General features: G+C 43.7%; 1 protein-coding gene across 2 annotated transcripts in view; it reads right to left on the bottom strand.

Moving 5' to 3' along the window:
- Positions 1 to 19,369, bottom strand: part of RPA1 (replication protein A1) — a 140,554-nt gene that overhangs the window by 96,832 nt on the left and 24,353 nt on the right. The window contains exons 3-4 of one of the 2 annotated variants that reach the window (XM_077480572.1): positions 18,210 to 18,288; positions 4,907 to 5,015 (exon numbers count right to left, since the gene is read on the bottom strand). In XM_077480572.1, coding sequence (XP_077336698.1) covers positions 4,907 to 5,015; positions 18,210 to 18,288 — 188 coding nt within the window. The remainder of the gene's footprint in view (positions 1 to 4,906; positions 5,016 to 18,209; positions 18,289 to 19,369) is intronic. The other variant, XM_077480573.1, reaches the window with a different exon arrangement.

Raw genomic sequence — 19,369 nt, 5'->3', positions numbered from 1 at the left:
CTCTCTCCCCGTGCTCCAGAAGAATTACTCAATAGCAAAAAGTGAAACAACAAAACACACAAACAAAACAAAAAAAAAAAAAAAAAAAAACGTTCCCCCCCTCACCCCTCCCCTCCCACCCCCCCCTTGTATATCTACAATGACTCTTTATTGGCCTCCAGCCATAAGGCTACATCCCCCGGGGAGTCAAACAACTGTATTCCCCCCAGCGCCGCTATACGCAGCCGCGCTGGGTATAAGAGAGCGTACGAGACCCCATGGGACCGTAAGGTACGTTTAACCTCTAAAAATTCAGCCCTACGCCTCTGTAATTCTGGGGAGTAATCTGGAAAAAAGGAGATCTTCACACCGTTATGCATAACATTACCCAGATCCCTTGCCCCACGCATCAGTGCCACTTTGTCATTATAATTAAAAAATTTCAGGATAATTGGTCTGGGACGCCCCCCCGTAAGTGTGGGCTTAAAAGGGACTCGGTGAGCCCTTTCTATTGCAAAGAAAGCTGAGAATTTTTCTCTACCGAACTTTTCTATAAACCATGATTCTAGGAATCTTATCGGATCAGGCCCTTCACACCCCTCAGGCAGTCCCAGCATCCTTATGTTTTCTCTGCGTAGTCTATTTTCTATTTCATCCATTCTGGTAGATTGATTAACTAATTGTTTCCTCGTGCTATTAACTTCTTGCTGCACTGGGTACAAATCATCTTCCATTTGGCTTATCCTTATTTCTAGCTGTGTAGTTCTTTCTGCTGCTTTTTGCATGTCCTGTCTGAACATTGACAGCTCCTCCTTCATGCTCTTAAACTGTCCACATAGCTCTCCCAGTGATGTTTTGCATACGTTAACAGCTTGAAGAACCTCTCTTAAGGTTGGGTCCTCCTCAGTGGGGGGGGTTGCTCTCAACAGTGATTCCGTATCTCCATGGGTTACCCCTTGACGTTTACTTGCGCTCTTTGGGCCTGGTGCGCCCGTAACGTTTGATGCTGAGGGTTGACCCTGACTTTTTCTATCCACTGAGCCCCCTTGTTGCGGCTTCACTTGTACAGGTTGACCCAGTGATATCGATTGCTCTCCCTTTATTGGAGACTGGCCTGATGTACGAGTGTACCGCTCTAGTTTTGCTGCAGCTGCTTGGGCTACCTGTGAGTTCTTTTCTTTTGAGGAGCGAGGGTGTTGTGTCCCCTCACTCTCCACTGGCACATGTTCCTCTCCTCGACGCCTTGACATCTTTTATTCAGGGTCACTACCAAGATCACTGCCAAAATAGAGGCTAAGATGGAGGCTTCAATCAGTGAGGCAGCACAGTTGCAGTGGTAAAATAAAAAAAAAGAAACAGTATTATCGTCCAGAGAGCCTCAGATAGGTAAGACAAACATTTCCTTGACACCTCAGAGGGAGCCGGGGCAAAAAAAAAAAAAAAAAAAAAAAAAAAAAAAAAGGGGGGGGGGGGCTCCAATGGAGGAGGGGAGGCAAGAAAGTCCCGTACGCTGGGTTAGCCGATTAGGTATAAGTCCGGCCAAAATCAGTACTCTTTCCTTCATAAAAATCGTGGCTCAATGCCGGTGTCAATGTAAACAGGATATACCGCACTTATACAATTTTAAGAAGAACAATGGAAAACAGAAAACAGTTCAAACATTCACACCAATCCTGTATTTTGTATTTCTCATATCGGATTGTCCATTATTAACCAACTTGGGGTACTTGGGGATGGTAGGATATCAATCCACCTAATATGCGAATTGGAGACTCCCTTGTTACACAGCTCTCATACATACATACGCAGATCTTCTTACCAGTGAGCAGCTGGGTCTGGGATGGAGGGGACAGGTATCCCTTTTTTGTTGCTATTAATTATCCTGATTCCTCTGCCACTGTCCAGCTCCCCCAGTCCCTCTACACATACCTCAGGGCTTTTGAGATCTCCTCCGCACCAAAGCCTTGCGCAGCTCCTTTCACCTCCCCCAGCGTATCCCCCAAGACAGTGCTCAGCCGTAACGCTACCCGTGCGTGTCACTCATATGGCGTGTCCTTCCGACTAGACCCGGCGGGACTCGGCAGCTTCCGGTAGTGTCACGGCTCCCCTCGGCGAGTTCCAGAGTCTCCGCTATCTCGTCACTTTACATGTGTCCCGCCGGTCACCGCTCATCCGATCAGCCGCTCCGTCTTCCCAGCCAGTATATACTGAGCATCGCAGACACAGGGAGAGAGCTTGTCAGCAACTCACTCACATCTCCGCACACACCCGCCGCACCTTGCACATCCGGCCACTCCCCCCTGCCGAAAAACTCTCTTACAGACTTTACCGATCAAAATGCCTTCAACATTTTTCTCTGCATATAAACAGATATGCTTAAAATTCATCTGGGCTTCCAAACATCCTCGGTTGGGCTGGGACAGACTAGCGATTCCTACACTGAAAGGAGGAATTGGCCTTCCTAAAATACATGGGTACTGCTGGTCATGCTACTTGTCTAGAATAGTTGACTGGTATCTCCACGCAAAGACTAAAAAAACTGGATCAGACTTAAGGATTCATTCTCCCATTTGCCAATCCACCACTTACTGTGGATCAGACCTCACGGGATCCATAGGGAAAGCGTCACTCACCCCCTAATTGACCCTACCTTACAGAATTTCCAGACGGTGTGTAAAAGGGTGAACTTAGCTTCTTCACCCAGGCAGCTGACCTCAAAACGACAGAAACCCAGACGTCGCTCCAGGGCTTACGGTGCTTAACACAAATGGCCTACACGCAGATCACTTGCTTCGAGCAAAAACCATCTTTCACACCTATACATTTTCAAAACCTCTCGTCCCGACACCCTGACCAGGGCATCCGTTTCGTCAATTTCCTGCAGATTAAGCAATTCTTAAATAGTTCCAAGCAACTCTAACTAGTACAGAGACTGCACACCTTTTGAAGCAATTTGCACCAGATCAGAACCCCAAAGACATGTGATATCAGATATGTATTCTCTACTATTTGCAGATAATCCCAAAGACAACGCGACTAGCCAACAATGGGAAAGGAAACTTGCAATGGATATCGCAAAGGAGGAATGGGAGCGAATATTTACCCATATACACAAAGGGTTCTCTGTTTCTACACAGGAAAAGGGATTCAAAATCTAGTACTCAAGGTGGTACAGGACCCAGACAAACCATAAATTTCATTCCAGTGTCTCTCTCCCGCCCCCACTATGCCGGAGATGCAACACAGCTCGGGGTTCTCTTCTCCACATGTGGTGGGAATGCCCACAGATACAACCCTACTGTTAGTGCACCGCATGATCTCCCATACAACGACCTACTCCCCAGATTTAATACCAGCTCAATATCTACTTCCCCACACATCCTTACCCCAACCCAGCCTACAAACGATCTCTCACCCTACACCTCATCAACACAGCCAAACTATGTATACCCATACATTGGAAGGCTAGCTCCTCCCTAATATCTCAGAATGGCTTCAACAGGTAGGGAGGATCGCTGAAATGGAAGATCTAATACAACAGGCGAGAGAAACCCAGATGAAATGCCACAAAACATGGGCCTGCTGCATTCATTTTACAGAATCAGATTCCGCAGTCTATCAAACATAACACTATAGCTTGACCTGGGGGCTAATACACAGTATCAAATACACCAGACACCTGACTGTACACTTAAAACCTCCCCCCTGTACCCCACTCTTCCCCACAAGAAAAAAAATAAGGGGACTTTCTGGTTACACGTATTATATTTGGTTTAACTGGTTATTGCTAAAGTTCTCATTATTCTGGATATACCTTATTTGTATTATGAATATACAAATTGATACATGTTGCTTTTCATGTACCAAAGGACCACAAACCAAAGGAAAGAGTGGGATGACGCACAATAGGAATTGTAATAAACCAAACCTGTGGAAGGCTTGGATACCCACTAAGGTGAACTAGAGCCAAACGGAGGAATACCTAAAAGAAACACCATAAGAGCAAATCCGAACTAAAATAAAGTACCTTACGTCCCAGTGGTAGTCGTAAACAATCCGATTGTGAGCTGCAAAGTGCCCAGAAAAAACATGAGACACCATCGACTCCGCCAAGAGAGATAGAGTTGGTGGAGATAGATAGATAGATAGATAGATAGATAGATATATATATCTATCCCGTGGCTGGCGCGCAAAACACATGCTGCACCTGCTCCTGAGCAAGTGGAGCTTGATCCGCGAAACGCATAGGGATTTTTAGATGCAGTTTTTCTTGTTACAATTATGCATTTATATCCCACTCATACATGAATTTTATGGAATTTTGGCTAAAATCATTTAACAATTTGAGGTCATGTATGCATATCAGCTGTTATTTAATTTTTATTCCTGTAAATGCATTATGTTTTCTACATGTACCTTCATGAATAAAGCAAATGCGCCATTTTGCATTTGTTTTACCATCTGTGTGTCACACGCCTCATTTAAAAGTCCCAACTTTTTTCAATATATTAGGGATGAAGCACATGCTCTGGTAGATTGTGTGACACACAAAGTCCCAAAAAAAAAATAATAAAAAAAAAAACCACATACATTATTCTTAAAATGCTAACTTATACTGTAGACAAGCCAAAAAGATATTGAAAGGCTGAAAGCACTAAATATACTGTGTTCAAACATTAACAGAATAGAGCACAGTTTGGTAATAAAAATAAGGTACAGCACTGACATACACAACGTGCAGCATCCGACAACATATGCAATATTAACAAGCTGAAATCGATACACTTCAGAAAATACCTTGGAGGACAATAACATGTGCATGAACCTGTACAGCTACAATTTGGTGAAGTAAAGGCAGAAGTGAATTTTCATTGCATAGCAATGGTGTGCTCACTGATACAGACAAAGAAAGCAATGGGCTAAATACCTTCCATCTTTAAGGTTGTTCACAATGTATCGGGAGACTTTACAGATACAGTTCGCTGCAAGGAGATTTTTATCCACAAGAGTGTTTAACTGGGTAGCCAACATGAAAGCTGAAAAAACAAGCAGTAAAAATGTTTAAGATCCTCACTGAACTAAAAAAGAAAACCCATTAATAAAACTGCACAAATGCAAGGTTTACAAAAACAACCCCTATGATTGCCTTTTAAAACAATACTAAAACATCTCCCCAGCCTTTATTACCATGGCAGCAATGCCTTAAAGTGGTTGTAAACTCTAAAGCCTTGTACACACGGTACGATTGTTAACAGGGGATTGTCTGTTGACAGACTACTGTCCTAAAATATTAGTTAGTAAGTTCCTTTTGACAATTGTTGTCCAACAAATGTTGCATGACAGGCTAATAAATTTTCAGCAGACAACGGTTTGACGTCAGATTTTCAGATGTCAGTACACATCCTTCACACAAAAGTCAAAAGTACAAACACGCAAGCTCGGAATCAATGCTCAAACATGAAATTAGCAGAAGGGACCCAAAGGGTGGCGCTTAAGAGCTGAAATGCCTCGTAGTACGCCACTACGTTTGTGTTTATAGCATGACAATTGTGCAACGTTCGTATGCAAGACAAGATCCTGGCACATGCCCTTAAGACAAAAAAAATAAAAAAATCAGACGCTCGATTGGCCAACAATCGTACTGTGTGTACGAGACTTTACATATACCCACTGAAGTGACCAGTCTCAGGGGATACACAGGGATGAAACAAATCCTCCTACATAAGTTTATCTGCAGCCCTCTCTCCTCTATAGCTGTTCAGAGAACAGTTTACACAGCATTTCTGACCTTCAAGAGAAAGTGATCTAATGTCACACACGGCACAGGACCGAAAAGAGCCAAGTGAAAAGAATGGACACTCCCCGACTCTCATAGGGAAACAAAGTTGAGGTTCTCAAATGACCTTCTGTGTGCTGGAGGGGGGCAGGGTAGTCTCCCTAGATTCTGTGCCGGGTGCAAAAAGGAAGAAGGAAAGACCACAAAGGAACCACATTTGGTTTTGTGGATTGGGGCATGTACACAGGGATAAGCTTTGTTAATTTTTCAATGTAGAGAATTACAACCACTATAAAGAACCAGTTTTTGAATTTATACAGAGAAACATATGTAATACACTAATAAAAAAAGGGGGGGGGGGGTGTACTAATGTGTCCTAGAGTAAGTGGAAGGCAAACCTCTGCCAAGTACTTGATCCCACACATTATACGAATTGCTCCATCAGCATAGCAGGGGATTTTGAGAGAAATAGGCATTTTTCCAGATTTCAGCTTTTGACTGCAGGTTATGTTATGTCTGCCATCATCCCCTATCTTGGGCTACATACAGGGCTCAAAAGACTGTAGACATGAAGAAAAGAGATGGAATAAAATGCCTGTAAGCAAACTATAGCAGTTTTAGAACTCTTTAGTCTACAATACAAGAAATGGCTTAACCAGTGCGAATACTACCTCTGTTCTCTAAAATAATCTTAATGCAAACTCTTTAACCACTTCCCGACCAGCGCACGACGATGTACGTCGACAGAATGGCACAGGCAGGCATATTGGCGTACAGGTACGTCCAATATTCAATGCCGCCCTGCCATTGGGAGTGCACCGCCGGCGGCGCGCTCCCGCGCTGGTCGGGACCCCCGTGAGTCCGGTCGCGGGACCCGCGGACTCGATCGCCGCGGGCATCCCCGCGATCGTCTCACGGAGCGGCCGAATGGAAGAAATGCCGTGTAAACAGCATTTTTCCATTCTGCCTAGCAACTAGTGATGCTTATCTCTGCTCCATGTGATTGGAGCAGAGATCAGTGTTCACTAAATGAAAGTCCAACCCCCCCCACAGTTAGTAACACACCCCTAGGAACACTTAACCCCTACACTGCCACCCACTGGTTAACCCCTTCACTGCCAGTGTTATTTACACAGGAATCACTGCATTTATATACCGTATATACTCGAGTATAGGCCAACCCGAGTATAAGCCGAGGCCCCCAATTTACCCCCAAAAAACTGGGAAAATTATTGACTCGTGTATAAGCCGAGGGTGAGACATCCCTGTGTCCCGTCCGTCGCCGTGTCCGTCGCCGTGTCCCGTCCGTCGCCGTGCTGTCCGTCGCCGTGCTGTCCGTCCATCCCTGCCTACCTGTGCCAATCTGCAGCATCTGTGTGCCACGCTCTCCTCCTGGCAGACGGCGGCCATTCCTCTGTTCAAAAGCCGCGCCTCCCTCTCTGTTATAGGCGGAACACTCAATTTCCCAGCAGTCAGTGTTCCGCCTATCACGGACATCCGCTCATTCTCATACTATGGACGAGGATGAGAGGATGTCCGTGATAGGCGTCACACTGACTGCTGGGAAATTGAGTGTTCCGCCTATCACAGAGAGGGAGGCGCGGCTTTTGAACAGAGGAATGGCCGCCGTCTGTCTGCTCGACACGCTGATCGGGCAGGCAGACGGCGATGACTCGAGTATAAGCCGAGGGGGGCACTTTCAGTCTCAAAAAAAGAGGCTGAAAATCTCGGCTTATACTCGAGTATATACGGTAGCAGTGATTACTGTATAAATGACAATGGTCCCAAAAATGTGTCAAAAATGTCCGATGGGTCCCCCACAATGTCGCAGTCACAATAAAAATCGCAGATCGCCGCCATTACTAGTAAAAAAAAAAATAATAAATTATTAATAAAAATGCTATAAAACTATCCCCATTTTGTAAACTCTATAACTTTTGCGCAAACCAATCAATAATCGCTTATTGCGATTTTTTTTTACCAAAAATATGTAGAAGAATACGTATCAGCCTAAACTGAGGGAAAAAAATGTTTTTTTTATATATTTTTGGGGGATATTTATTATTACAAAAAGTAAAAAATAATGCGTTTTTTTTTCAAAATTGTCGCTCTATTTTTGTTTATAGCGCAAAAAATAAAAACCGCAGAGGTGATCAAATACCACCAAAAGAAAGCTATTTGTGGGGAAAAAGAAGACGTCAATTTTGTTTGGGAGCCACGTCGCATGACCGCGCAATTGTCAGTTAAAGCGACGCAGTGCCGAATCGCAAAAAGTGGTCTGGTCTTTGACCAGCAAAATGGTCCGGTCTGCAAGTGGTTAAAGCAGAACTAAACCCATCTATATAACCAGTTCCCAAAGCAATTACATTGCTTATACTCTCAACTGAACTTTCAAGCCATCCAAAGGCTGGCATAAAATGATCACATGTGTAACTTGCAGATCAGAGGCCAAGATGGCAGCTTCCTTGGCTGTAAAGGGTAAGAGGGTTTAGTTCCACAATATATTGGATAAGTGGAAATGTAGACTTTTCCAAATACCACACCATGGCCAAGTGGGAAGTGGAACTGTGCATCTGCCACTCTGGGTCATTTTGGAAGCTGATGTTCTCCACAACCCATATAGACATTTACTGTACAAACCATTGGGAGCCCTAGCAAGAAGTAGTGCACCGATGATACCTCAAGCCCTAAAGACTTGCAAAACTTTACACCTCACATTCCTCCACATACTGGAGACAATGTAGTGAACTTGGTTCATTATCACATATACTATGAAGCTGTAAGACCATCCATTCTTACTGGATTAAGGTTTTTAGCCTCTGATATAGTGGGATCTCGGGTTACTCAACTCCATACGCAGGAAGTGGGCGGGGCCGAGGAAAGGCACGCATTTGTGAGCGGAGAGCGAGCCAGCCATTTCCTGAAAAAGAAGATCCATGCTGAGAAGATCACCAAGATGGGCGGTTGGAATTCACATTTGTTGCTATGCTGCTGGTGTTGAGGTGGACAGTTCATCTTATAGGTTGAGCTACACACGGTAAATGGAGCCAACTGGACTTCACTACTTTCCATGATCAACCGTGTCACCCCATTAGCAGTCTTCCTGGAGAGTAAGGGCTGGACTAATCCAAGGACTCAGGTAGCCCAAACATTGAGTGGATCAGCGTATGCATTCCAGCATAAAGACCCAGGCTAGGGGATAAGCCATAGGCACTTTGGATCTCCTTAAAAAGAGATCTGGCTAGCTGCAGTAGATCTATTGGTGGAAGATTTTCTCCTTGGTGCATCTTATCACATCTTGAGGGTGTTGTGTGCAGTGTCACCTAAGAGGATTGAAGATCTATCTCTGCATCGTCACTTTTACTTTTTATTTCAGGCGCGGACTTTATTTATCTGTGGACTATGTGCACTTGTTATTCACTTTTTATTTAAAACATATATTTTTTAAGAATTTATTCACACAGCTCATTGCACGTGGGTTAATGTAATAATTGATACTAATGTATTCTTGAGTAATCACTAATTTTTGCATTATAGCAGTGGTTTATTGCAGTGTAATTTTTAGCACTTGTTATGAGTGTATATTACGCACACTTATGGTTTTTCAGAGCAGCATTTTCTTTTTGATTAATACTCCTAAATCGGCTCTTGCCTTATTGTATCTAGGTATTGAAACCTTCTCCGTATAGACTAAATCTATCCTTATCCATTTGTTTTTAGCAGCACAACCTAGCATTGTTAGATTGTGGAATTTCTTTACAACCTGGAAGTCCTGAATTATCAACATAGCATTAAAAGGCTATTAGCATCTCAAATCAACCATTAAACTGGTTCTAAAAGACGACATAGGAAATGCAAAGAGCCACCAGATAATTCACCGCTTTTGAATGGGGATCTCTGAACCTGGAGAAAAACCTGCCCAGTTTCTGAACTGTTAACCCGTGTACACACGGTCGGAGATTTTGCCAACCAAATCCCTCGGATTTAGTACGACGTATTGTGTCCGAAACTGTTGCATACACACGGTCGGGCCAAGTTGGTGAAAAGTCCGATCTTTCAGAACGTGACGACGTAATTTAGTTACGATGGGACTACATTCAGGCTAGTAGCCAAAAGCTTTGATGTAGGAATTTGATCTGAGCATGCGTGGCACTTGGTCCGATCAAAATGCTATACACATGATCGGATTAGGTCCGACCGGCCCAGTTGGTCGGGAAATATTTCCAACATGTTGGAAAATTGGGTCGGACGGAGATTCGGACGGAATCAGTCCGATGCATACCACACACAGTCGGATTATCTGGCGACACGGTCCGATAAGACGCATTCCGACAGATTCTCCGACCGTGTGTACAGGGGCTTAGACAAGGTCAATTCGGTTTGTCGCAGATGGGCTGGTAAGGGAGTTAGGAATTTGTTGTTTTTTTGACATGTGTCACCCTTCCATGTGCTCCTTGCTGCAAAGGCCAGGTACAGGTTGGGGTGGTTGCCATTTGTTTGCACCAGTTTCGGCAGAACTTGGAGGCTGGGGGAGCCACATCTGGCACCCACCACCTGTAGAACAGGTCCTGGAACACTTTCACGTTTAGAGCCCATTTCTCTGGATCCAGGCTCTGGCAGCTGAGAAAGTCTGCCTGCCAATTCGCCACCTCTGGTATGTAAATGGTGGACAAGGCTGAAACATTAAGTTCTACCCAAGAACGCTATTCTTCTTACCTCTGCTGCCATTCCCCATGATTACTGACTGTTGTGGCTTTGTCCATCTGAATCTGGAATGGATGATCCTTGGAAGGTCCAGTGTTGCAGGGACAACCAAACCACTCAGAGCTCCAGCATATTAAGCCTCCAGGAAAACGGCTTCCTTCAGAAACCAAGACTCCTGCACCAAGTGTCTAGGACTCCTTCCCGAGCCTGGGCATCCATTGTGAGGCTCTTCCAAGAGATTGGAAGGATTTCCATAACTCTAAGACCACTTTCACACTGAGGCATTTTTCAGGTGCTTTGGGGCTAAAAAAATAGTGCCTGTAAAGCGCCTGAAAAACATCTCCCCTGCAGTCTCAGCGTGAAAGCCCGAGCACTTTCACACTGAGGTGATGCGCTGGTAGAACGTTAAAAAAATTCCTGTAAGCAGCATCTTTGGAGTGGTGAAGGAGCGGCATATACACCGCTCCTGCCCATTGAAATGAATGGGCAGCGCCGACAAACGACGCTGCAGTGGCACTCTGTGGGTCATTTTGACCCATTTCCAGCCGCTAGCGGGAATTAAAAGCAAAAACATCCATAAAAAACACCATGGTAAAACACTGCTAAAAAAAGTGGCGCTTTTACCACCAATGCCGCCCCAGCGTGAAAGCAGCCTTAGAGTGGGATTCCTGAGCCCCTAGGTCAGAGACAACCTGAACCTCCATGTCAGACGAATCAGTCTAGAGACTGTACCAATATGTCCCACAATGAAAGAACGCCGAGCTGTAGGAGACGAGTAGGAAACTTGGCAAATGAGACTGCCTCAAAAAAGGAGGTGACTAAACAGTTTTTCTTTGGGAAGAGGCTTGTGCGGTCTAGGATGAAAACCAGATACTCCAAGTGATGAGTCAGCCACAGCCAAACTTTTTAACCACTTCAATACAGGGCATTTTCACCCCCTTCCTGCCCAGGCCAATTTTCATTCACACTTTGAATGACAATTGCTCGGTCATGCGACATTGTACCCAAATAAAATGTTGATCTTTCTTTCCCCCACAATTAGAACTTTCTTTTGGTGGTATTTGATTTTTTTTTTTAAGTGTTTTGTTAATTAATTTTTGCTATTATAAATATCCCAGCTCGTTGGGACGGAGTGCGTAAAAAAAAAAAAAAAAAAAAAAAAAAAAAAAAAAAAAAAGGAGTTTCTTCTTTTTCTTGAATTTTATTTTTTTCATGGTTTGGGTCATTTCATTCCTTGTAATAGGAATAAAACATCCCTTGTAATAGAAAAAAAGCATGACAGGTCTTCTTAAATATGAGATCTGGGGACAAAAAGTCCTCAGATCTCATATTTGGACTAAAATGCAAAAATTTATTTGAAAAGAACAACAATAAGAATGTGCCTTTAAGAAGTATGGTTGGAATTGACGTTTTGACGTCGCTACCGCCCTCCTATGGTATGGAGACAGGTGGGAGCCATCTTCCCCTCACTCGTCTCCATACACAGACATGGAAAGGTCCCGATCGCCTCCACCGATGGTTCCGTTAAGCGGCGGAAGGCGTGGGAGGGGGGTGGCACCTCTCCCACCGCTGATCACGGTGATCTTGTGGCGAATCCGCTGCAGAGACCATTATCATACACAGAACCGCCGGCTCTAAAGATTTATACCTCGGTTGTGGCAGCAGCTGCTGCCGTTACCAAGATATCCATCTTCAAACTGCCAAAGTACATCTACATGAGCCAGTCGGTAAGCGGTAAAAAAAAAGAAAAAAAAAAAAATTCTCAGCTTAGGTCGAAGTATTAGTCTACTTTAACAAAAATCATAATAGGTGTATATTGGTTTGTGATAAAGTTATAGCATCTACAAAACAGGGGATAAATGTATAGCATTTATTTTACTAGTAATGGCCACGATCTGCGATTTTTAGCGAGACTGCGTCATTATGGCGGACACATTTTTGGGACCATTGGCATTTATGCAGCGATCAGTGCTATAAAAATGCACCGATTACAGTAAAAATTTCACTGGTAGGGAAGGGGTTAACAGTAGGGGCGATCAAGGTGTTAGTTTTGTTCCCTGTGTGTTTTTCTAACTGTAAGGGGAGGGGACTGATGTGCGCCTGCTATCCCGCTTAAAAGGAACAGACGTATAGCTACGACTGCTTGCGCCTACCTGCCGCAGTATAATGACGGCAGTTGGTCGGCAATCGGTTAAATATGTAAAAGGGATACACGGAGCTCCATCCGCTGATTGGATAGGAGACAGCAGAACAATACACTAATAAGAAAAATTCCAATAGCTCACAAAACTAGGATTACATTTGTGTCAAATACTAAGCACCAAAAAGCAGTTCAATGGAAAGACAACATGGGGGCCAGCAATGCTTTGAAGGTTAAAAAAAAAAAGACAAGCCAATTTAAAAATGATAGAAAGCCAAGAATTTGAATATTTTTTTTTTCTTAAACTTCTGTCAACATACAAAAAAAGGTAGGAATATTAACCTCTTCCCGCCCGCCCTATAGCTGAATGATGGCTACAGAGCAGGCGCTGACAACCTGGTGTTTACTTCCGCAATGCGCACCGCCGTGGGCGCGCATCGGGGAAGTTCTGTGTTTGCTGTGTCCCCCGGAGACAGGCAAACACAGATCGCTGTAAACGGCCAATCACAGCACGATCGGCGTGTCCAATGTGAGATGATCTCATATGTAAACATATGAGATCATCTCTCAGCGCCGCTCTGATGAACGGCTGCAGCGGCCGTAAGTGGGGAAAATAAAAAAATAAAAAGTGCCATCCTCCCCCCAGTGCCTACCTGCCCCCAGTGCCATTTGTCGTCAGTGCCATTTGTCGTCAGTGCCATTTGTCGTCAGTGCCACCCGCCATTGTCCTGGTGCTCCAGGGCCTTCAAAAGTGTAATAGGTAGTCAACAAGTTAGATGTGTAATTTATGCTCCTAGAACACCTGATGGCGCTCCCTGCATGTTGGGCCTCTCTAGGTGGCTTGGCTGTGAAAAAGTCCCACACATGTGGTATTGTAATACTCAGGAGGAGTAGCAGAATTTTTTTGGGGGTGTCATTTGTGGTATACACATGCCATGTGAGAGAAATAACCCATTACAATGACAATTTTGTGGAAAAAAAATAAAAAATGAAGAATCTTAATTTTGCAAAGAATTGTGGGGAAAAAAAATTACATCAAAAAGCTCACCATGCCTCTTAAATACCTTGGAATGTCTACTTTCCAAAAAGGGGTCATTTGGGGGGTATTTGTACTTTCCTGGTTTGTTCGGGTCACAAGAAGCAAGATAGGCCACCAGTATATCAGATGTGATCAATTTTGTGCGATTCGCACCACAGCTTGTAGACTCTCTAACTTTCACAAAGACAAAATAATATCCACTAATTTGGGTTATTTTTACCAAAGATATGTAGCAGTATAAATTGTGGCCAAAATTTATGAAGAAAAATAATTTGCATAATTTTGTCACAGAAACAAAGAAATATGCGTTTTCTTTCAAAATTTTCGTTTTTTTCATTTATAGCGCAAAAAATAAAAAACACCAGAGGTGATCAAATACCACCAAAAGAAAGCTCTATTTGTGGGGGGAAAAAAAAAAAATGGACAAAAAATTCATTTGGGTACAGTGTTGCATGACTGAGTAATTGTCAAAGTGTGAGAGCACCGAAAGTTGAAAATTGGTCTGGGCAGGAAGGGTGTTTAAGTGCCCAGTAAGCAAGTGGTTAATTATTATGCACTTCAGTGTACATAATAAACAGCTTTCATGTATCATGTCTCCTGTATTCACCAATATGAGTTACCATGAAATTACAGTATATAATTCTTTGTATAACCATCAGGTGGGTGTGTGCCCCGATTTTGTATATTTCCTCTGTTGGGGCGACTACCTACCTGGCTATTTGTCTCGAGGAAGGGTTAAAAGGCTGGCCAGCCATTTAGTCCAGATTTTGTAAAAGGTTTTATTTTTTCCTAACCTCGAATGTAGGTTTATATAGGGGTATCGCATCATTGATCAGTTGTAGCCACAGAGATTTCAGAGACGTCTGCAACCCCTTCCATGACAATAGTATGGTTTTCCTCGCATAAAAGCGAAGGATAAAAAAGGAGCATTTTGGCATGGGTTGAAACTTGAAAAATTCTCAGCATGCAATTCTTGGGGTGAAGAATATTTGGGAGGCCCATTGCTGATGAGATGAAAGTCCCCACTTCTGTCCAAAAGTGCTGGACTATTGAGCAGGTCCAGAAAATGTAAAAAATTTGCCTCTTGGCCACAGCCCCTAAGAGCCCTTTTACACTGAGGCGCTTTGCAGGCGCTAAAGTGCTAAAAATAGTGCCTGCAAAGCGCCTTGAAAGAGTCGCTCAGTGCACTCCAATGTGAAAGCCCTGATGGCTTTCACACTGGAGCGATTCGCTTGCAGGACGGTCAAAGTCCTGCAAGCCGCATCTTTGGAGCGCTGTATTTACCGCTCCTAAAGCGCCCCTTCCCACTGAAAACAATGAGGCAGTGCTCCAAACTGGCCTACAAAGAGGCGCAGCAGCTGCGCTTTGCGGGCTTAAGCCTTTTTCGGCCATTAGCAGGGGTTAAAACTGCCCTGCTAGTGGCCAATCAGCGCTAAAACAGTAAAGCGCCGCTAAATATATCGCCAGTGTGAAAGGGGCCTAAAGCATTCTGCTGTGGGTGTTCTAGTCCTAGTTTATGTAACCGAGCAGGGGTTAGGCAGGAGATGAAAGATGTTTAAACATGAATGATGTGGTCCCTGGATGATATCACTGGCATTTTTTATGTCTTCAGAAAGTGTAGAGTCCATAAGGGTCCATTTTGTTTGAGCCATTCGGAATCCGGTGTTACTATTAGTCGTGAGGGTAGCGTAGTATGTGGAGATGAGTTTAGCGGGATCAAGGTGTCGCAGTACTTTCTCCAACTGAGGTATAGCTATAGGATTACCCAACTAGCCAAATTGGGCATGTATAGCATGCCAGAGTTGGTAGAAGAACATACAAGTGTGGTAGATCAAAATCAGCCCACATTTGTTGGAAGGATTTAAATCCCTGTGAGTCATATAGATGGCACAGGTATTTAACTCCTTTGGTGTACAACCGTTGAGGGTGAGGCAAAGAGTACAGTTCTTTATAATTTGGGTTAAACCACAGAGGGTTATTAGGGGACATTGACCATGGTTCTTTTGTAATGTTAGAGACAATCTTTTTAAAACCGAGATAGTGAAGTATTTAGCATAGTTGTGCCCGGGCGAGCTGGTGCCCGGGCCTCTGTATATGATATTATGGAGCGTCTCCAATTAGGAGGCAATGGCTTCTTCAGTAGACGTGCAGGTATTAGCTGCAGCAGGATGTAGCCAGTCATGGATATGCACCAGCTGGGAGGCTAAATAAAAAGAGAGGTGCGGAACGCCAATCCCGCCAGGTGTGCTGGTAGCCATAGGGTCTCCAACGCCACTCTGGGAGACTTACCATTCCACAGAAATGCCGTGCATAGGTTGTCAATGCAGAAGCGCTTTGCCATTAGTATAGCCGCGCTGCCCCATCGTTTTCACTGGGCAGGAGTGGTGTATACACTGCTCCAAAGATGCTGCTAGCAGGACTTTACTGTCCTGCCAGCACACCGCTTCAGTGTGGGGAATTGGGATTCCAGCTGTTAAGGCTTCATTATACGTTTTAAGAAGAAAGGGGCAAAGCAAGTGCTGAAATTGGGGAGTACAATTCAGCAGGGAAGCCATCTAAACCCTAGCGTCTTGTGTCGGCAGTTGCGAAATGACCAGTGTAATTTCCTCAACAGAGAGAGGTGCCTCTAAATCTGTACTAGCTTCCTCAGAGGAAGTGGAGTGATGTTTGGTCCAGGTAGTCACTTAGTTGGGAATCTGTATTCTGCTCTCAACGAGTACAAGTTTTTATAAAAGACAAGAAATGTCTCCATAATGTCTCTAGGGGTGTCAATTACTCCTTGTGCAGTGAGAATTCTGGGGATTGAGATGTGGGATCGTACAGGTCTGGTTAGATAAGCTAAGATGGTCAGCTTTGTTAGCGTGCTTAAATTATTTCTGTTTGGCATGTAGCATGTAGGTATACCTGCAACATGGACTTAAGGGCCTCCCATTCAGTAATCAAGACCACTGTACCAGTATTTTCGGTCCAGTAGTTCACTATACTCTTTCCACATTCTCCCTGTACTATCTCATCTTATAACCAGTATGAGTTCAGGCGCCATACACTCGGGCCATTTCCTGGGAGGAGATCCACCGCCAAAGGAGCATGGTCTTACACTCCCCTAGGTAAGCAAGTTATGGCAGATACCACCAGGAGAGTATCCAGTGTGCCAAATGCCAGGTCTATCCAGGACATGGCGTGGAAAGAGTCCAAATGGCAGGAAAATTGGCACTCATCCGGATGTTTCCACCGCCATATCCTCGGTAAGTCCATGTACCTGGGCCCAGTCAGTCAGTGAAGGAGTGATAGGATCTGCCCCACCTCCCAGATGGTCCATGACTGGGCTCATTACTGCATTAAAGTGACATATACACACACACTATATAACAGTGGGCGTAGATAATAGCATAAGCGACAGTTTTACCAACACATTCTCAGAGAATTGATTGGGGGGTACATAAACTTACCAAGGTGAAAGTTACTGAGGCAATGTGAATCATGAGGAAAACACATCTACCTTAGGGTCTGTTTTTTGCTGCACAACCGCTGCATGTAGAGATTTAGCCAGCAAAACTGAGACCCCTCTGGAGTAAGCCTTATGAGTAGTATTAAAAGACTGAGCCAGCCAGGGCCGTCTGAGGGACCTTGTTTTAGAATGAACCAAATTTGTTTCCTGATGACAAATAATGTGGGGACACAGCTTTTTAAGGACTGAGAAAACTAGGGAGATTGCTCCTACGCGAACGATTTTCCAAAACGCCTATTTTGCCGCAGAGGCCCGCCAGTTCACTTGCTTGTTATCTCACATTAAAATGGATAAGGGGTGTACTAAAGCCTCCAGGGAGCTGATACGTTCCTCTAATGCCAGTTCTGTCCCTCAGATGTTGCACATCTTGTTTCAGTAAAGAGACATCTACAATTTGTGTAGTGAGGAAGGCCTTACAATCCTGTATTGCTAGCATTATGGTGGCAAGTGTAGGTTCTGTGGAAGGGGAACCAGGGCCTGAGCTGTCCGTATTATTCAGAGGTGGTCCTGTGCCTGTAGTGGATCTGTCTGGGTATCAAACAGGGGATGGCGGTGCAGGTGGCCTGTATTTCACCATATGCTCCAGCTTGAAGTATTCCCACAGCTGTGGGGAGTACAAGTGTATCAAAGCGATTGTACACCCCATTACACAACTTTAACCTACAAGTAAGCCTATAAGGCATCAGCGTGGCTCCAGCCAATCACAGAGCTGGAGCCCACACACACAGAAATAACTCCGGGACACGTCACCGATCACAGTAGTGTAAGGGGACTGCTGCAACAGCTTAGATCTATGGAAAGCATTTCATAATGAGCATACTAGCTCATATCTGCTTTTTTCTTGCAGGTTTTTATTTATTTATTTATTTTTTGAGTTTACAACCACTTTAAAAGCTTGGATCTATACATAAATCAGGTCAGACTTGCTCACAAGAAACAGCCATAAATGACATGGCTGTCTACTGTTAAGCCAGTCTGCAATATGCGCATTATTAAAAACCTACTTTCCTGGACCATGTTGCAACAGAAATATGCTACATTTAAAAAAGCAAAAGATACATACATGAAAGGGTGTTTAACCCATCACTCATCAGCAATCTGAATCGAGGAGGACCCGTAGCAGTGTTGATCGGACGGATGTTCTAGAGAGAAAAAAAATAAATAAATCCACATTAATTACCACACTAAATTAAAACTTTTTTGGGTGCAAAATACATAAAAGTGATTCCTTCAAAACCCCAGAACTACTATTTGGGTGTTTTCATACAGGCCTCCCTCAGGTACCTAGTTTGAATTGAATTTTGTACTCAGGGACACAAGAAGTCTACAACCTTTTGGTTTATACAACCACCTACAGAAGGATGGGAAACTGGCAAAGGGAAAAAAACTGTAGGCCAATACAGGTTATCACCATGCTTCAGTTGAGAGATGAGGACCCGTGTCTAGAGGTCGACCGATATATCGGCCGATATTTGCCGTTATTTAAATAATCGGCATCGGCCGATTGTGCTGATAAAAAGCCGATTCTACAGCGGGACTTTGAAATGACTTCTGTAAGAAGTCAGTTTGAGTTTCCTGAGTCCTCATAGCAACACTTTCCTCCTCTCTGGGCAGACTGCCAAGAAAAGAACTAAATGATACAATGTTTACACTTCTGAATGAATGAAGTCATCTCTGTGTAGAAGTTCTCAGTTTAACCATTTAAAGACTAAATCTTTTCTGACACTTGTTGCTTACAAGTAAAAATCCTGTATTTTCTGCCAGAAAATCACTTAGACCCCCCAAAAATTATATATATTTTTTTAGCAGAGATCCTAGGGAATAAAATAGCGGTTGTTGCAATATTTTATGTCACACGGCATTTGCACAGAGGTCTTTCAAATGCATTTTTTGGGGAAAAAAATACACCATTTAAAAAATAAAAATAAAATAAAAACAGTAAAGTTAGCCCTTTTTTTTTTTTTTTTTTGTCCAAAAGTTTTGACTACCCGTTTTTATTTAATATATAGTTTTTTTTTTTTTAATCTAGATCATACATACAAGTAAACTGATTGGAGGTTTGTTTTGTTTAATAAATGTTTAAGTGTAAGAAATTTTCTGTATCACTTATGAAGGCTGCTTTCACACTGGAGCGGGCAGGCGTTGATGGTAAAACGCAAGTTTTAGCGGCTCTTTACCATCATTTTAGCGGTGCTATTTGGCTGCTAGTGGGGCACATATAAC

This window comes from Lithobates pipiens, unplaced genomic scaffold (assembly GCF_037356315.1).
Source record: "Lithobates pipiens isolate NorthernLeopardFrog02 unplaced genomic scaffold, aLitPip1_a1.2 Scaffold_16, whole genome shotgun sequence".
NCBI classification, from domain to species: Eukaryota; Metazoa; Chordata; class Amphibia; order Anura; family Ranidae; genus Lithobates; species Lithobates pipiens.
Note: the sequence above shows the minus strand (reverse complement) of the source record. Positions and strands in the feature narration are given on the sequence as shown.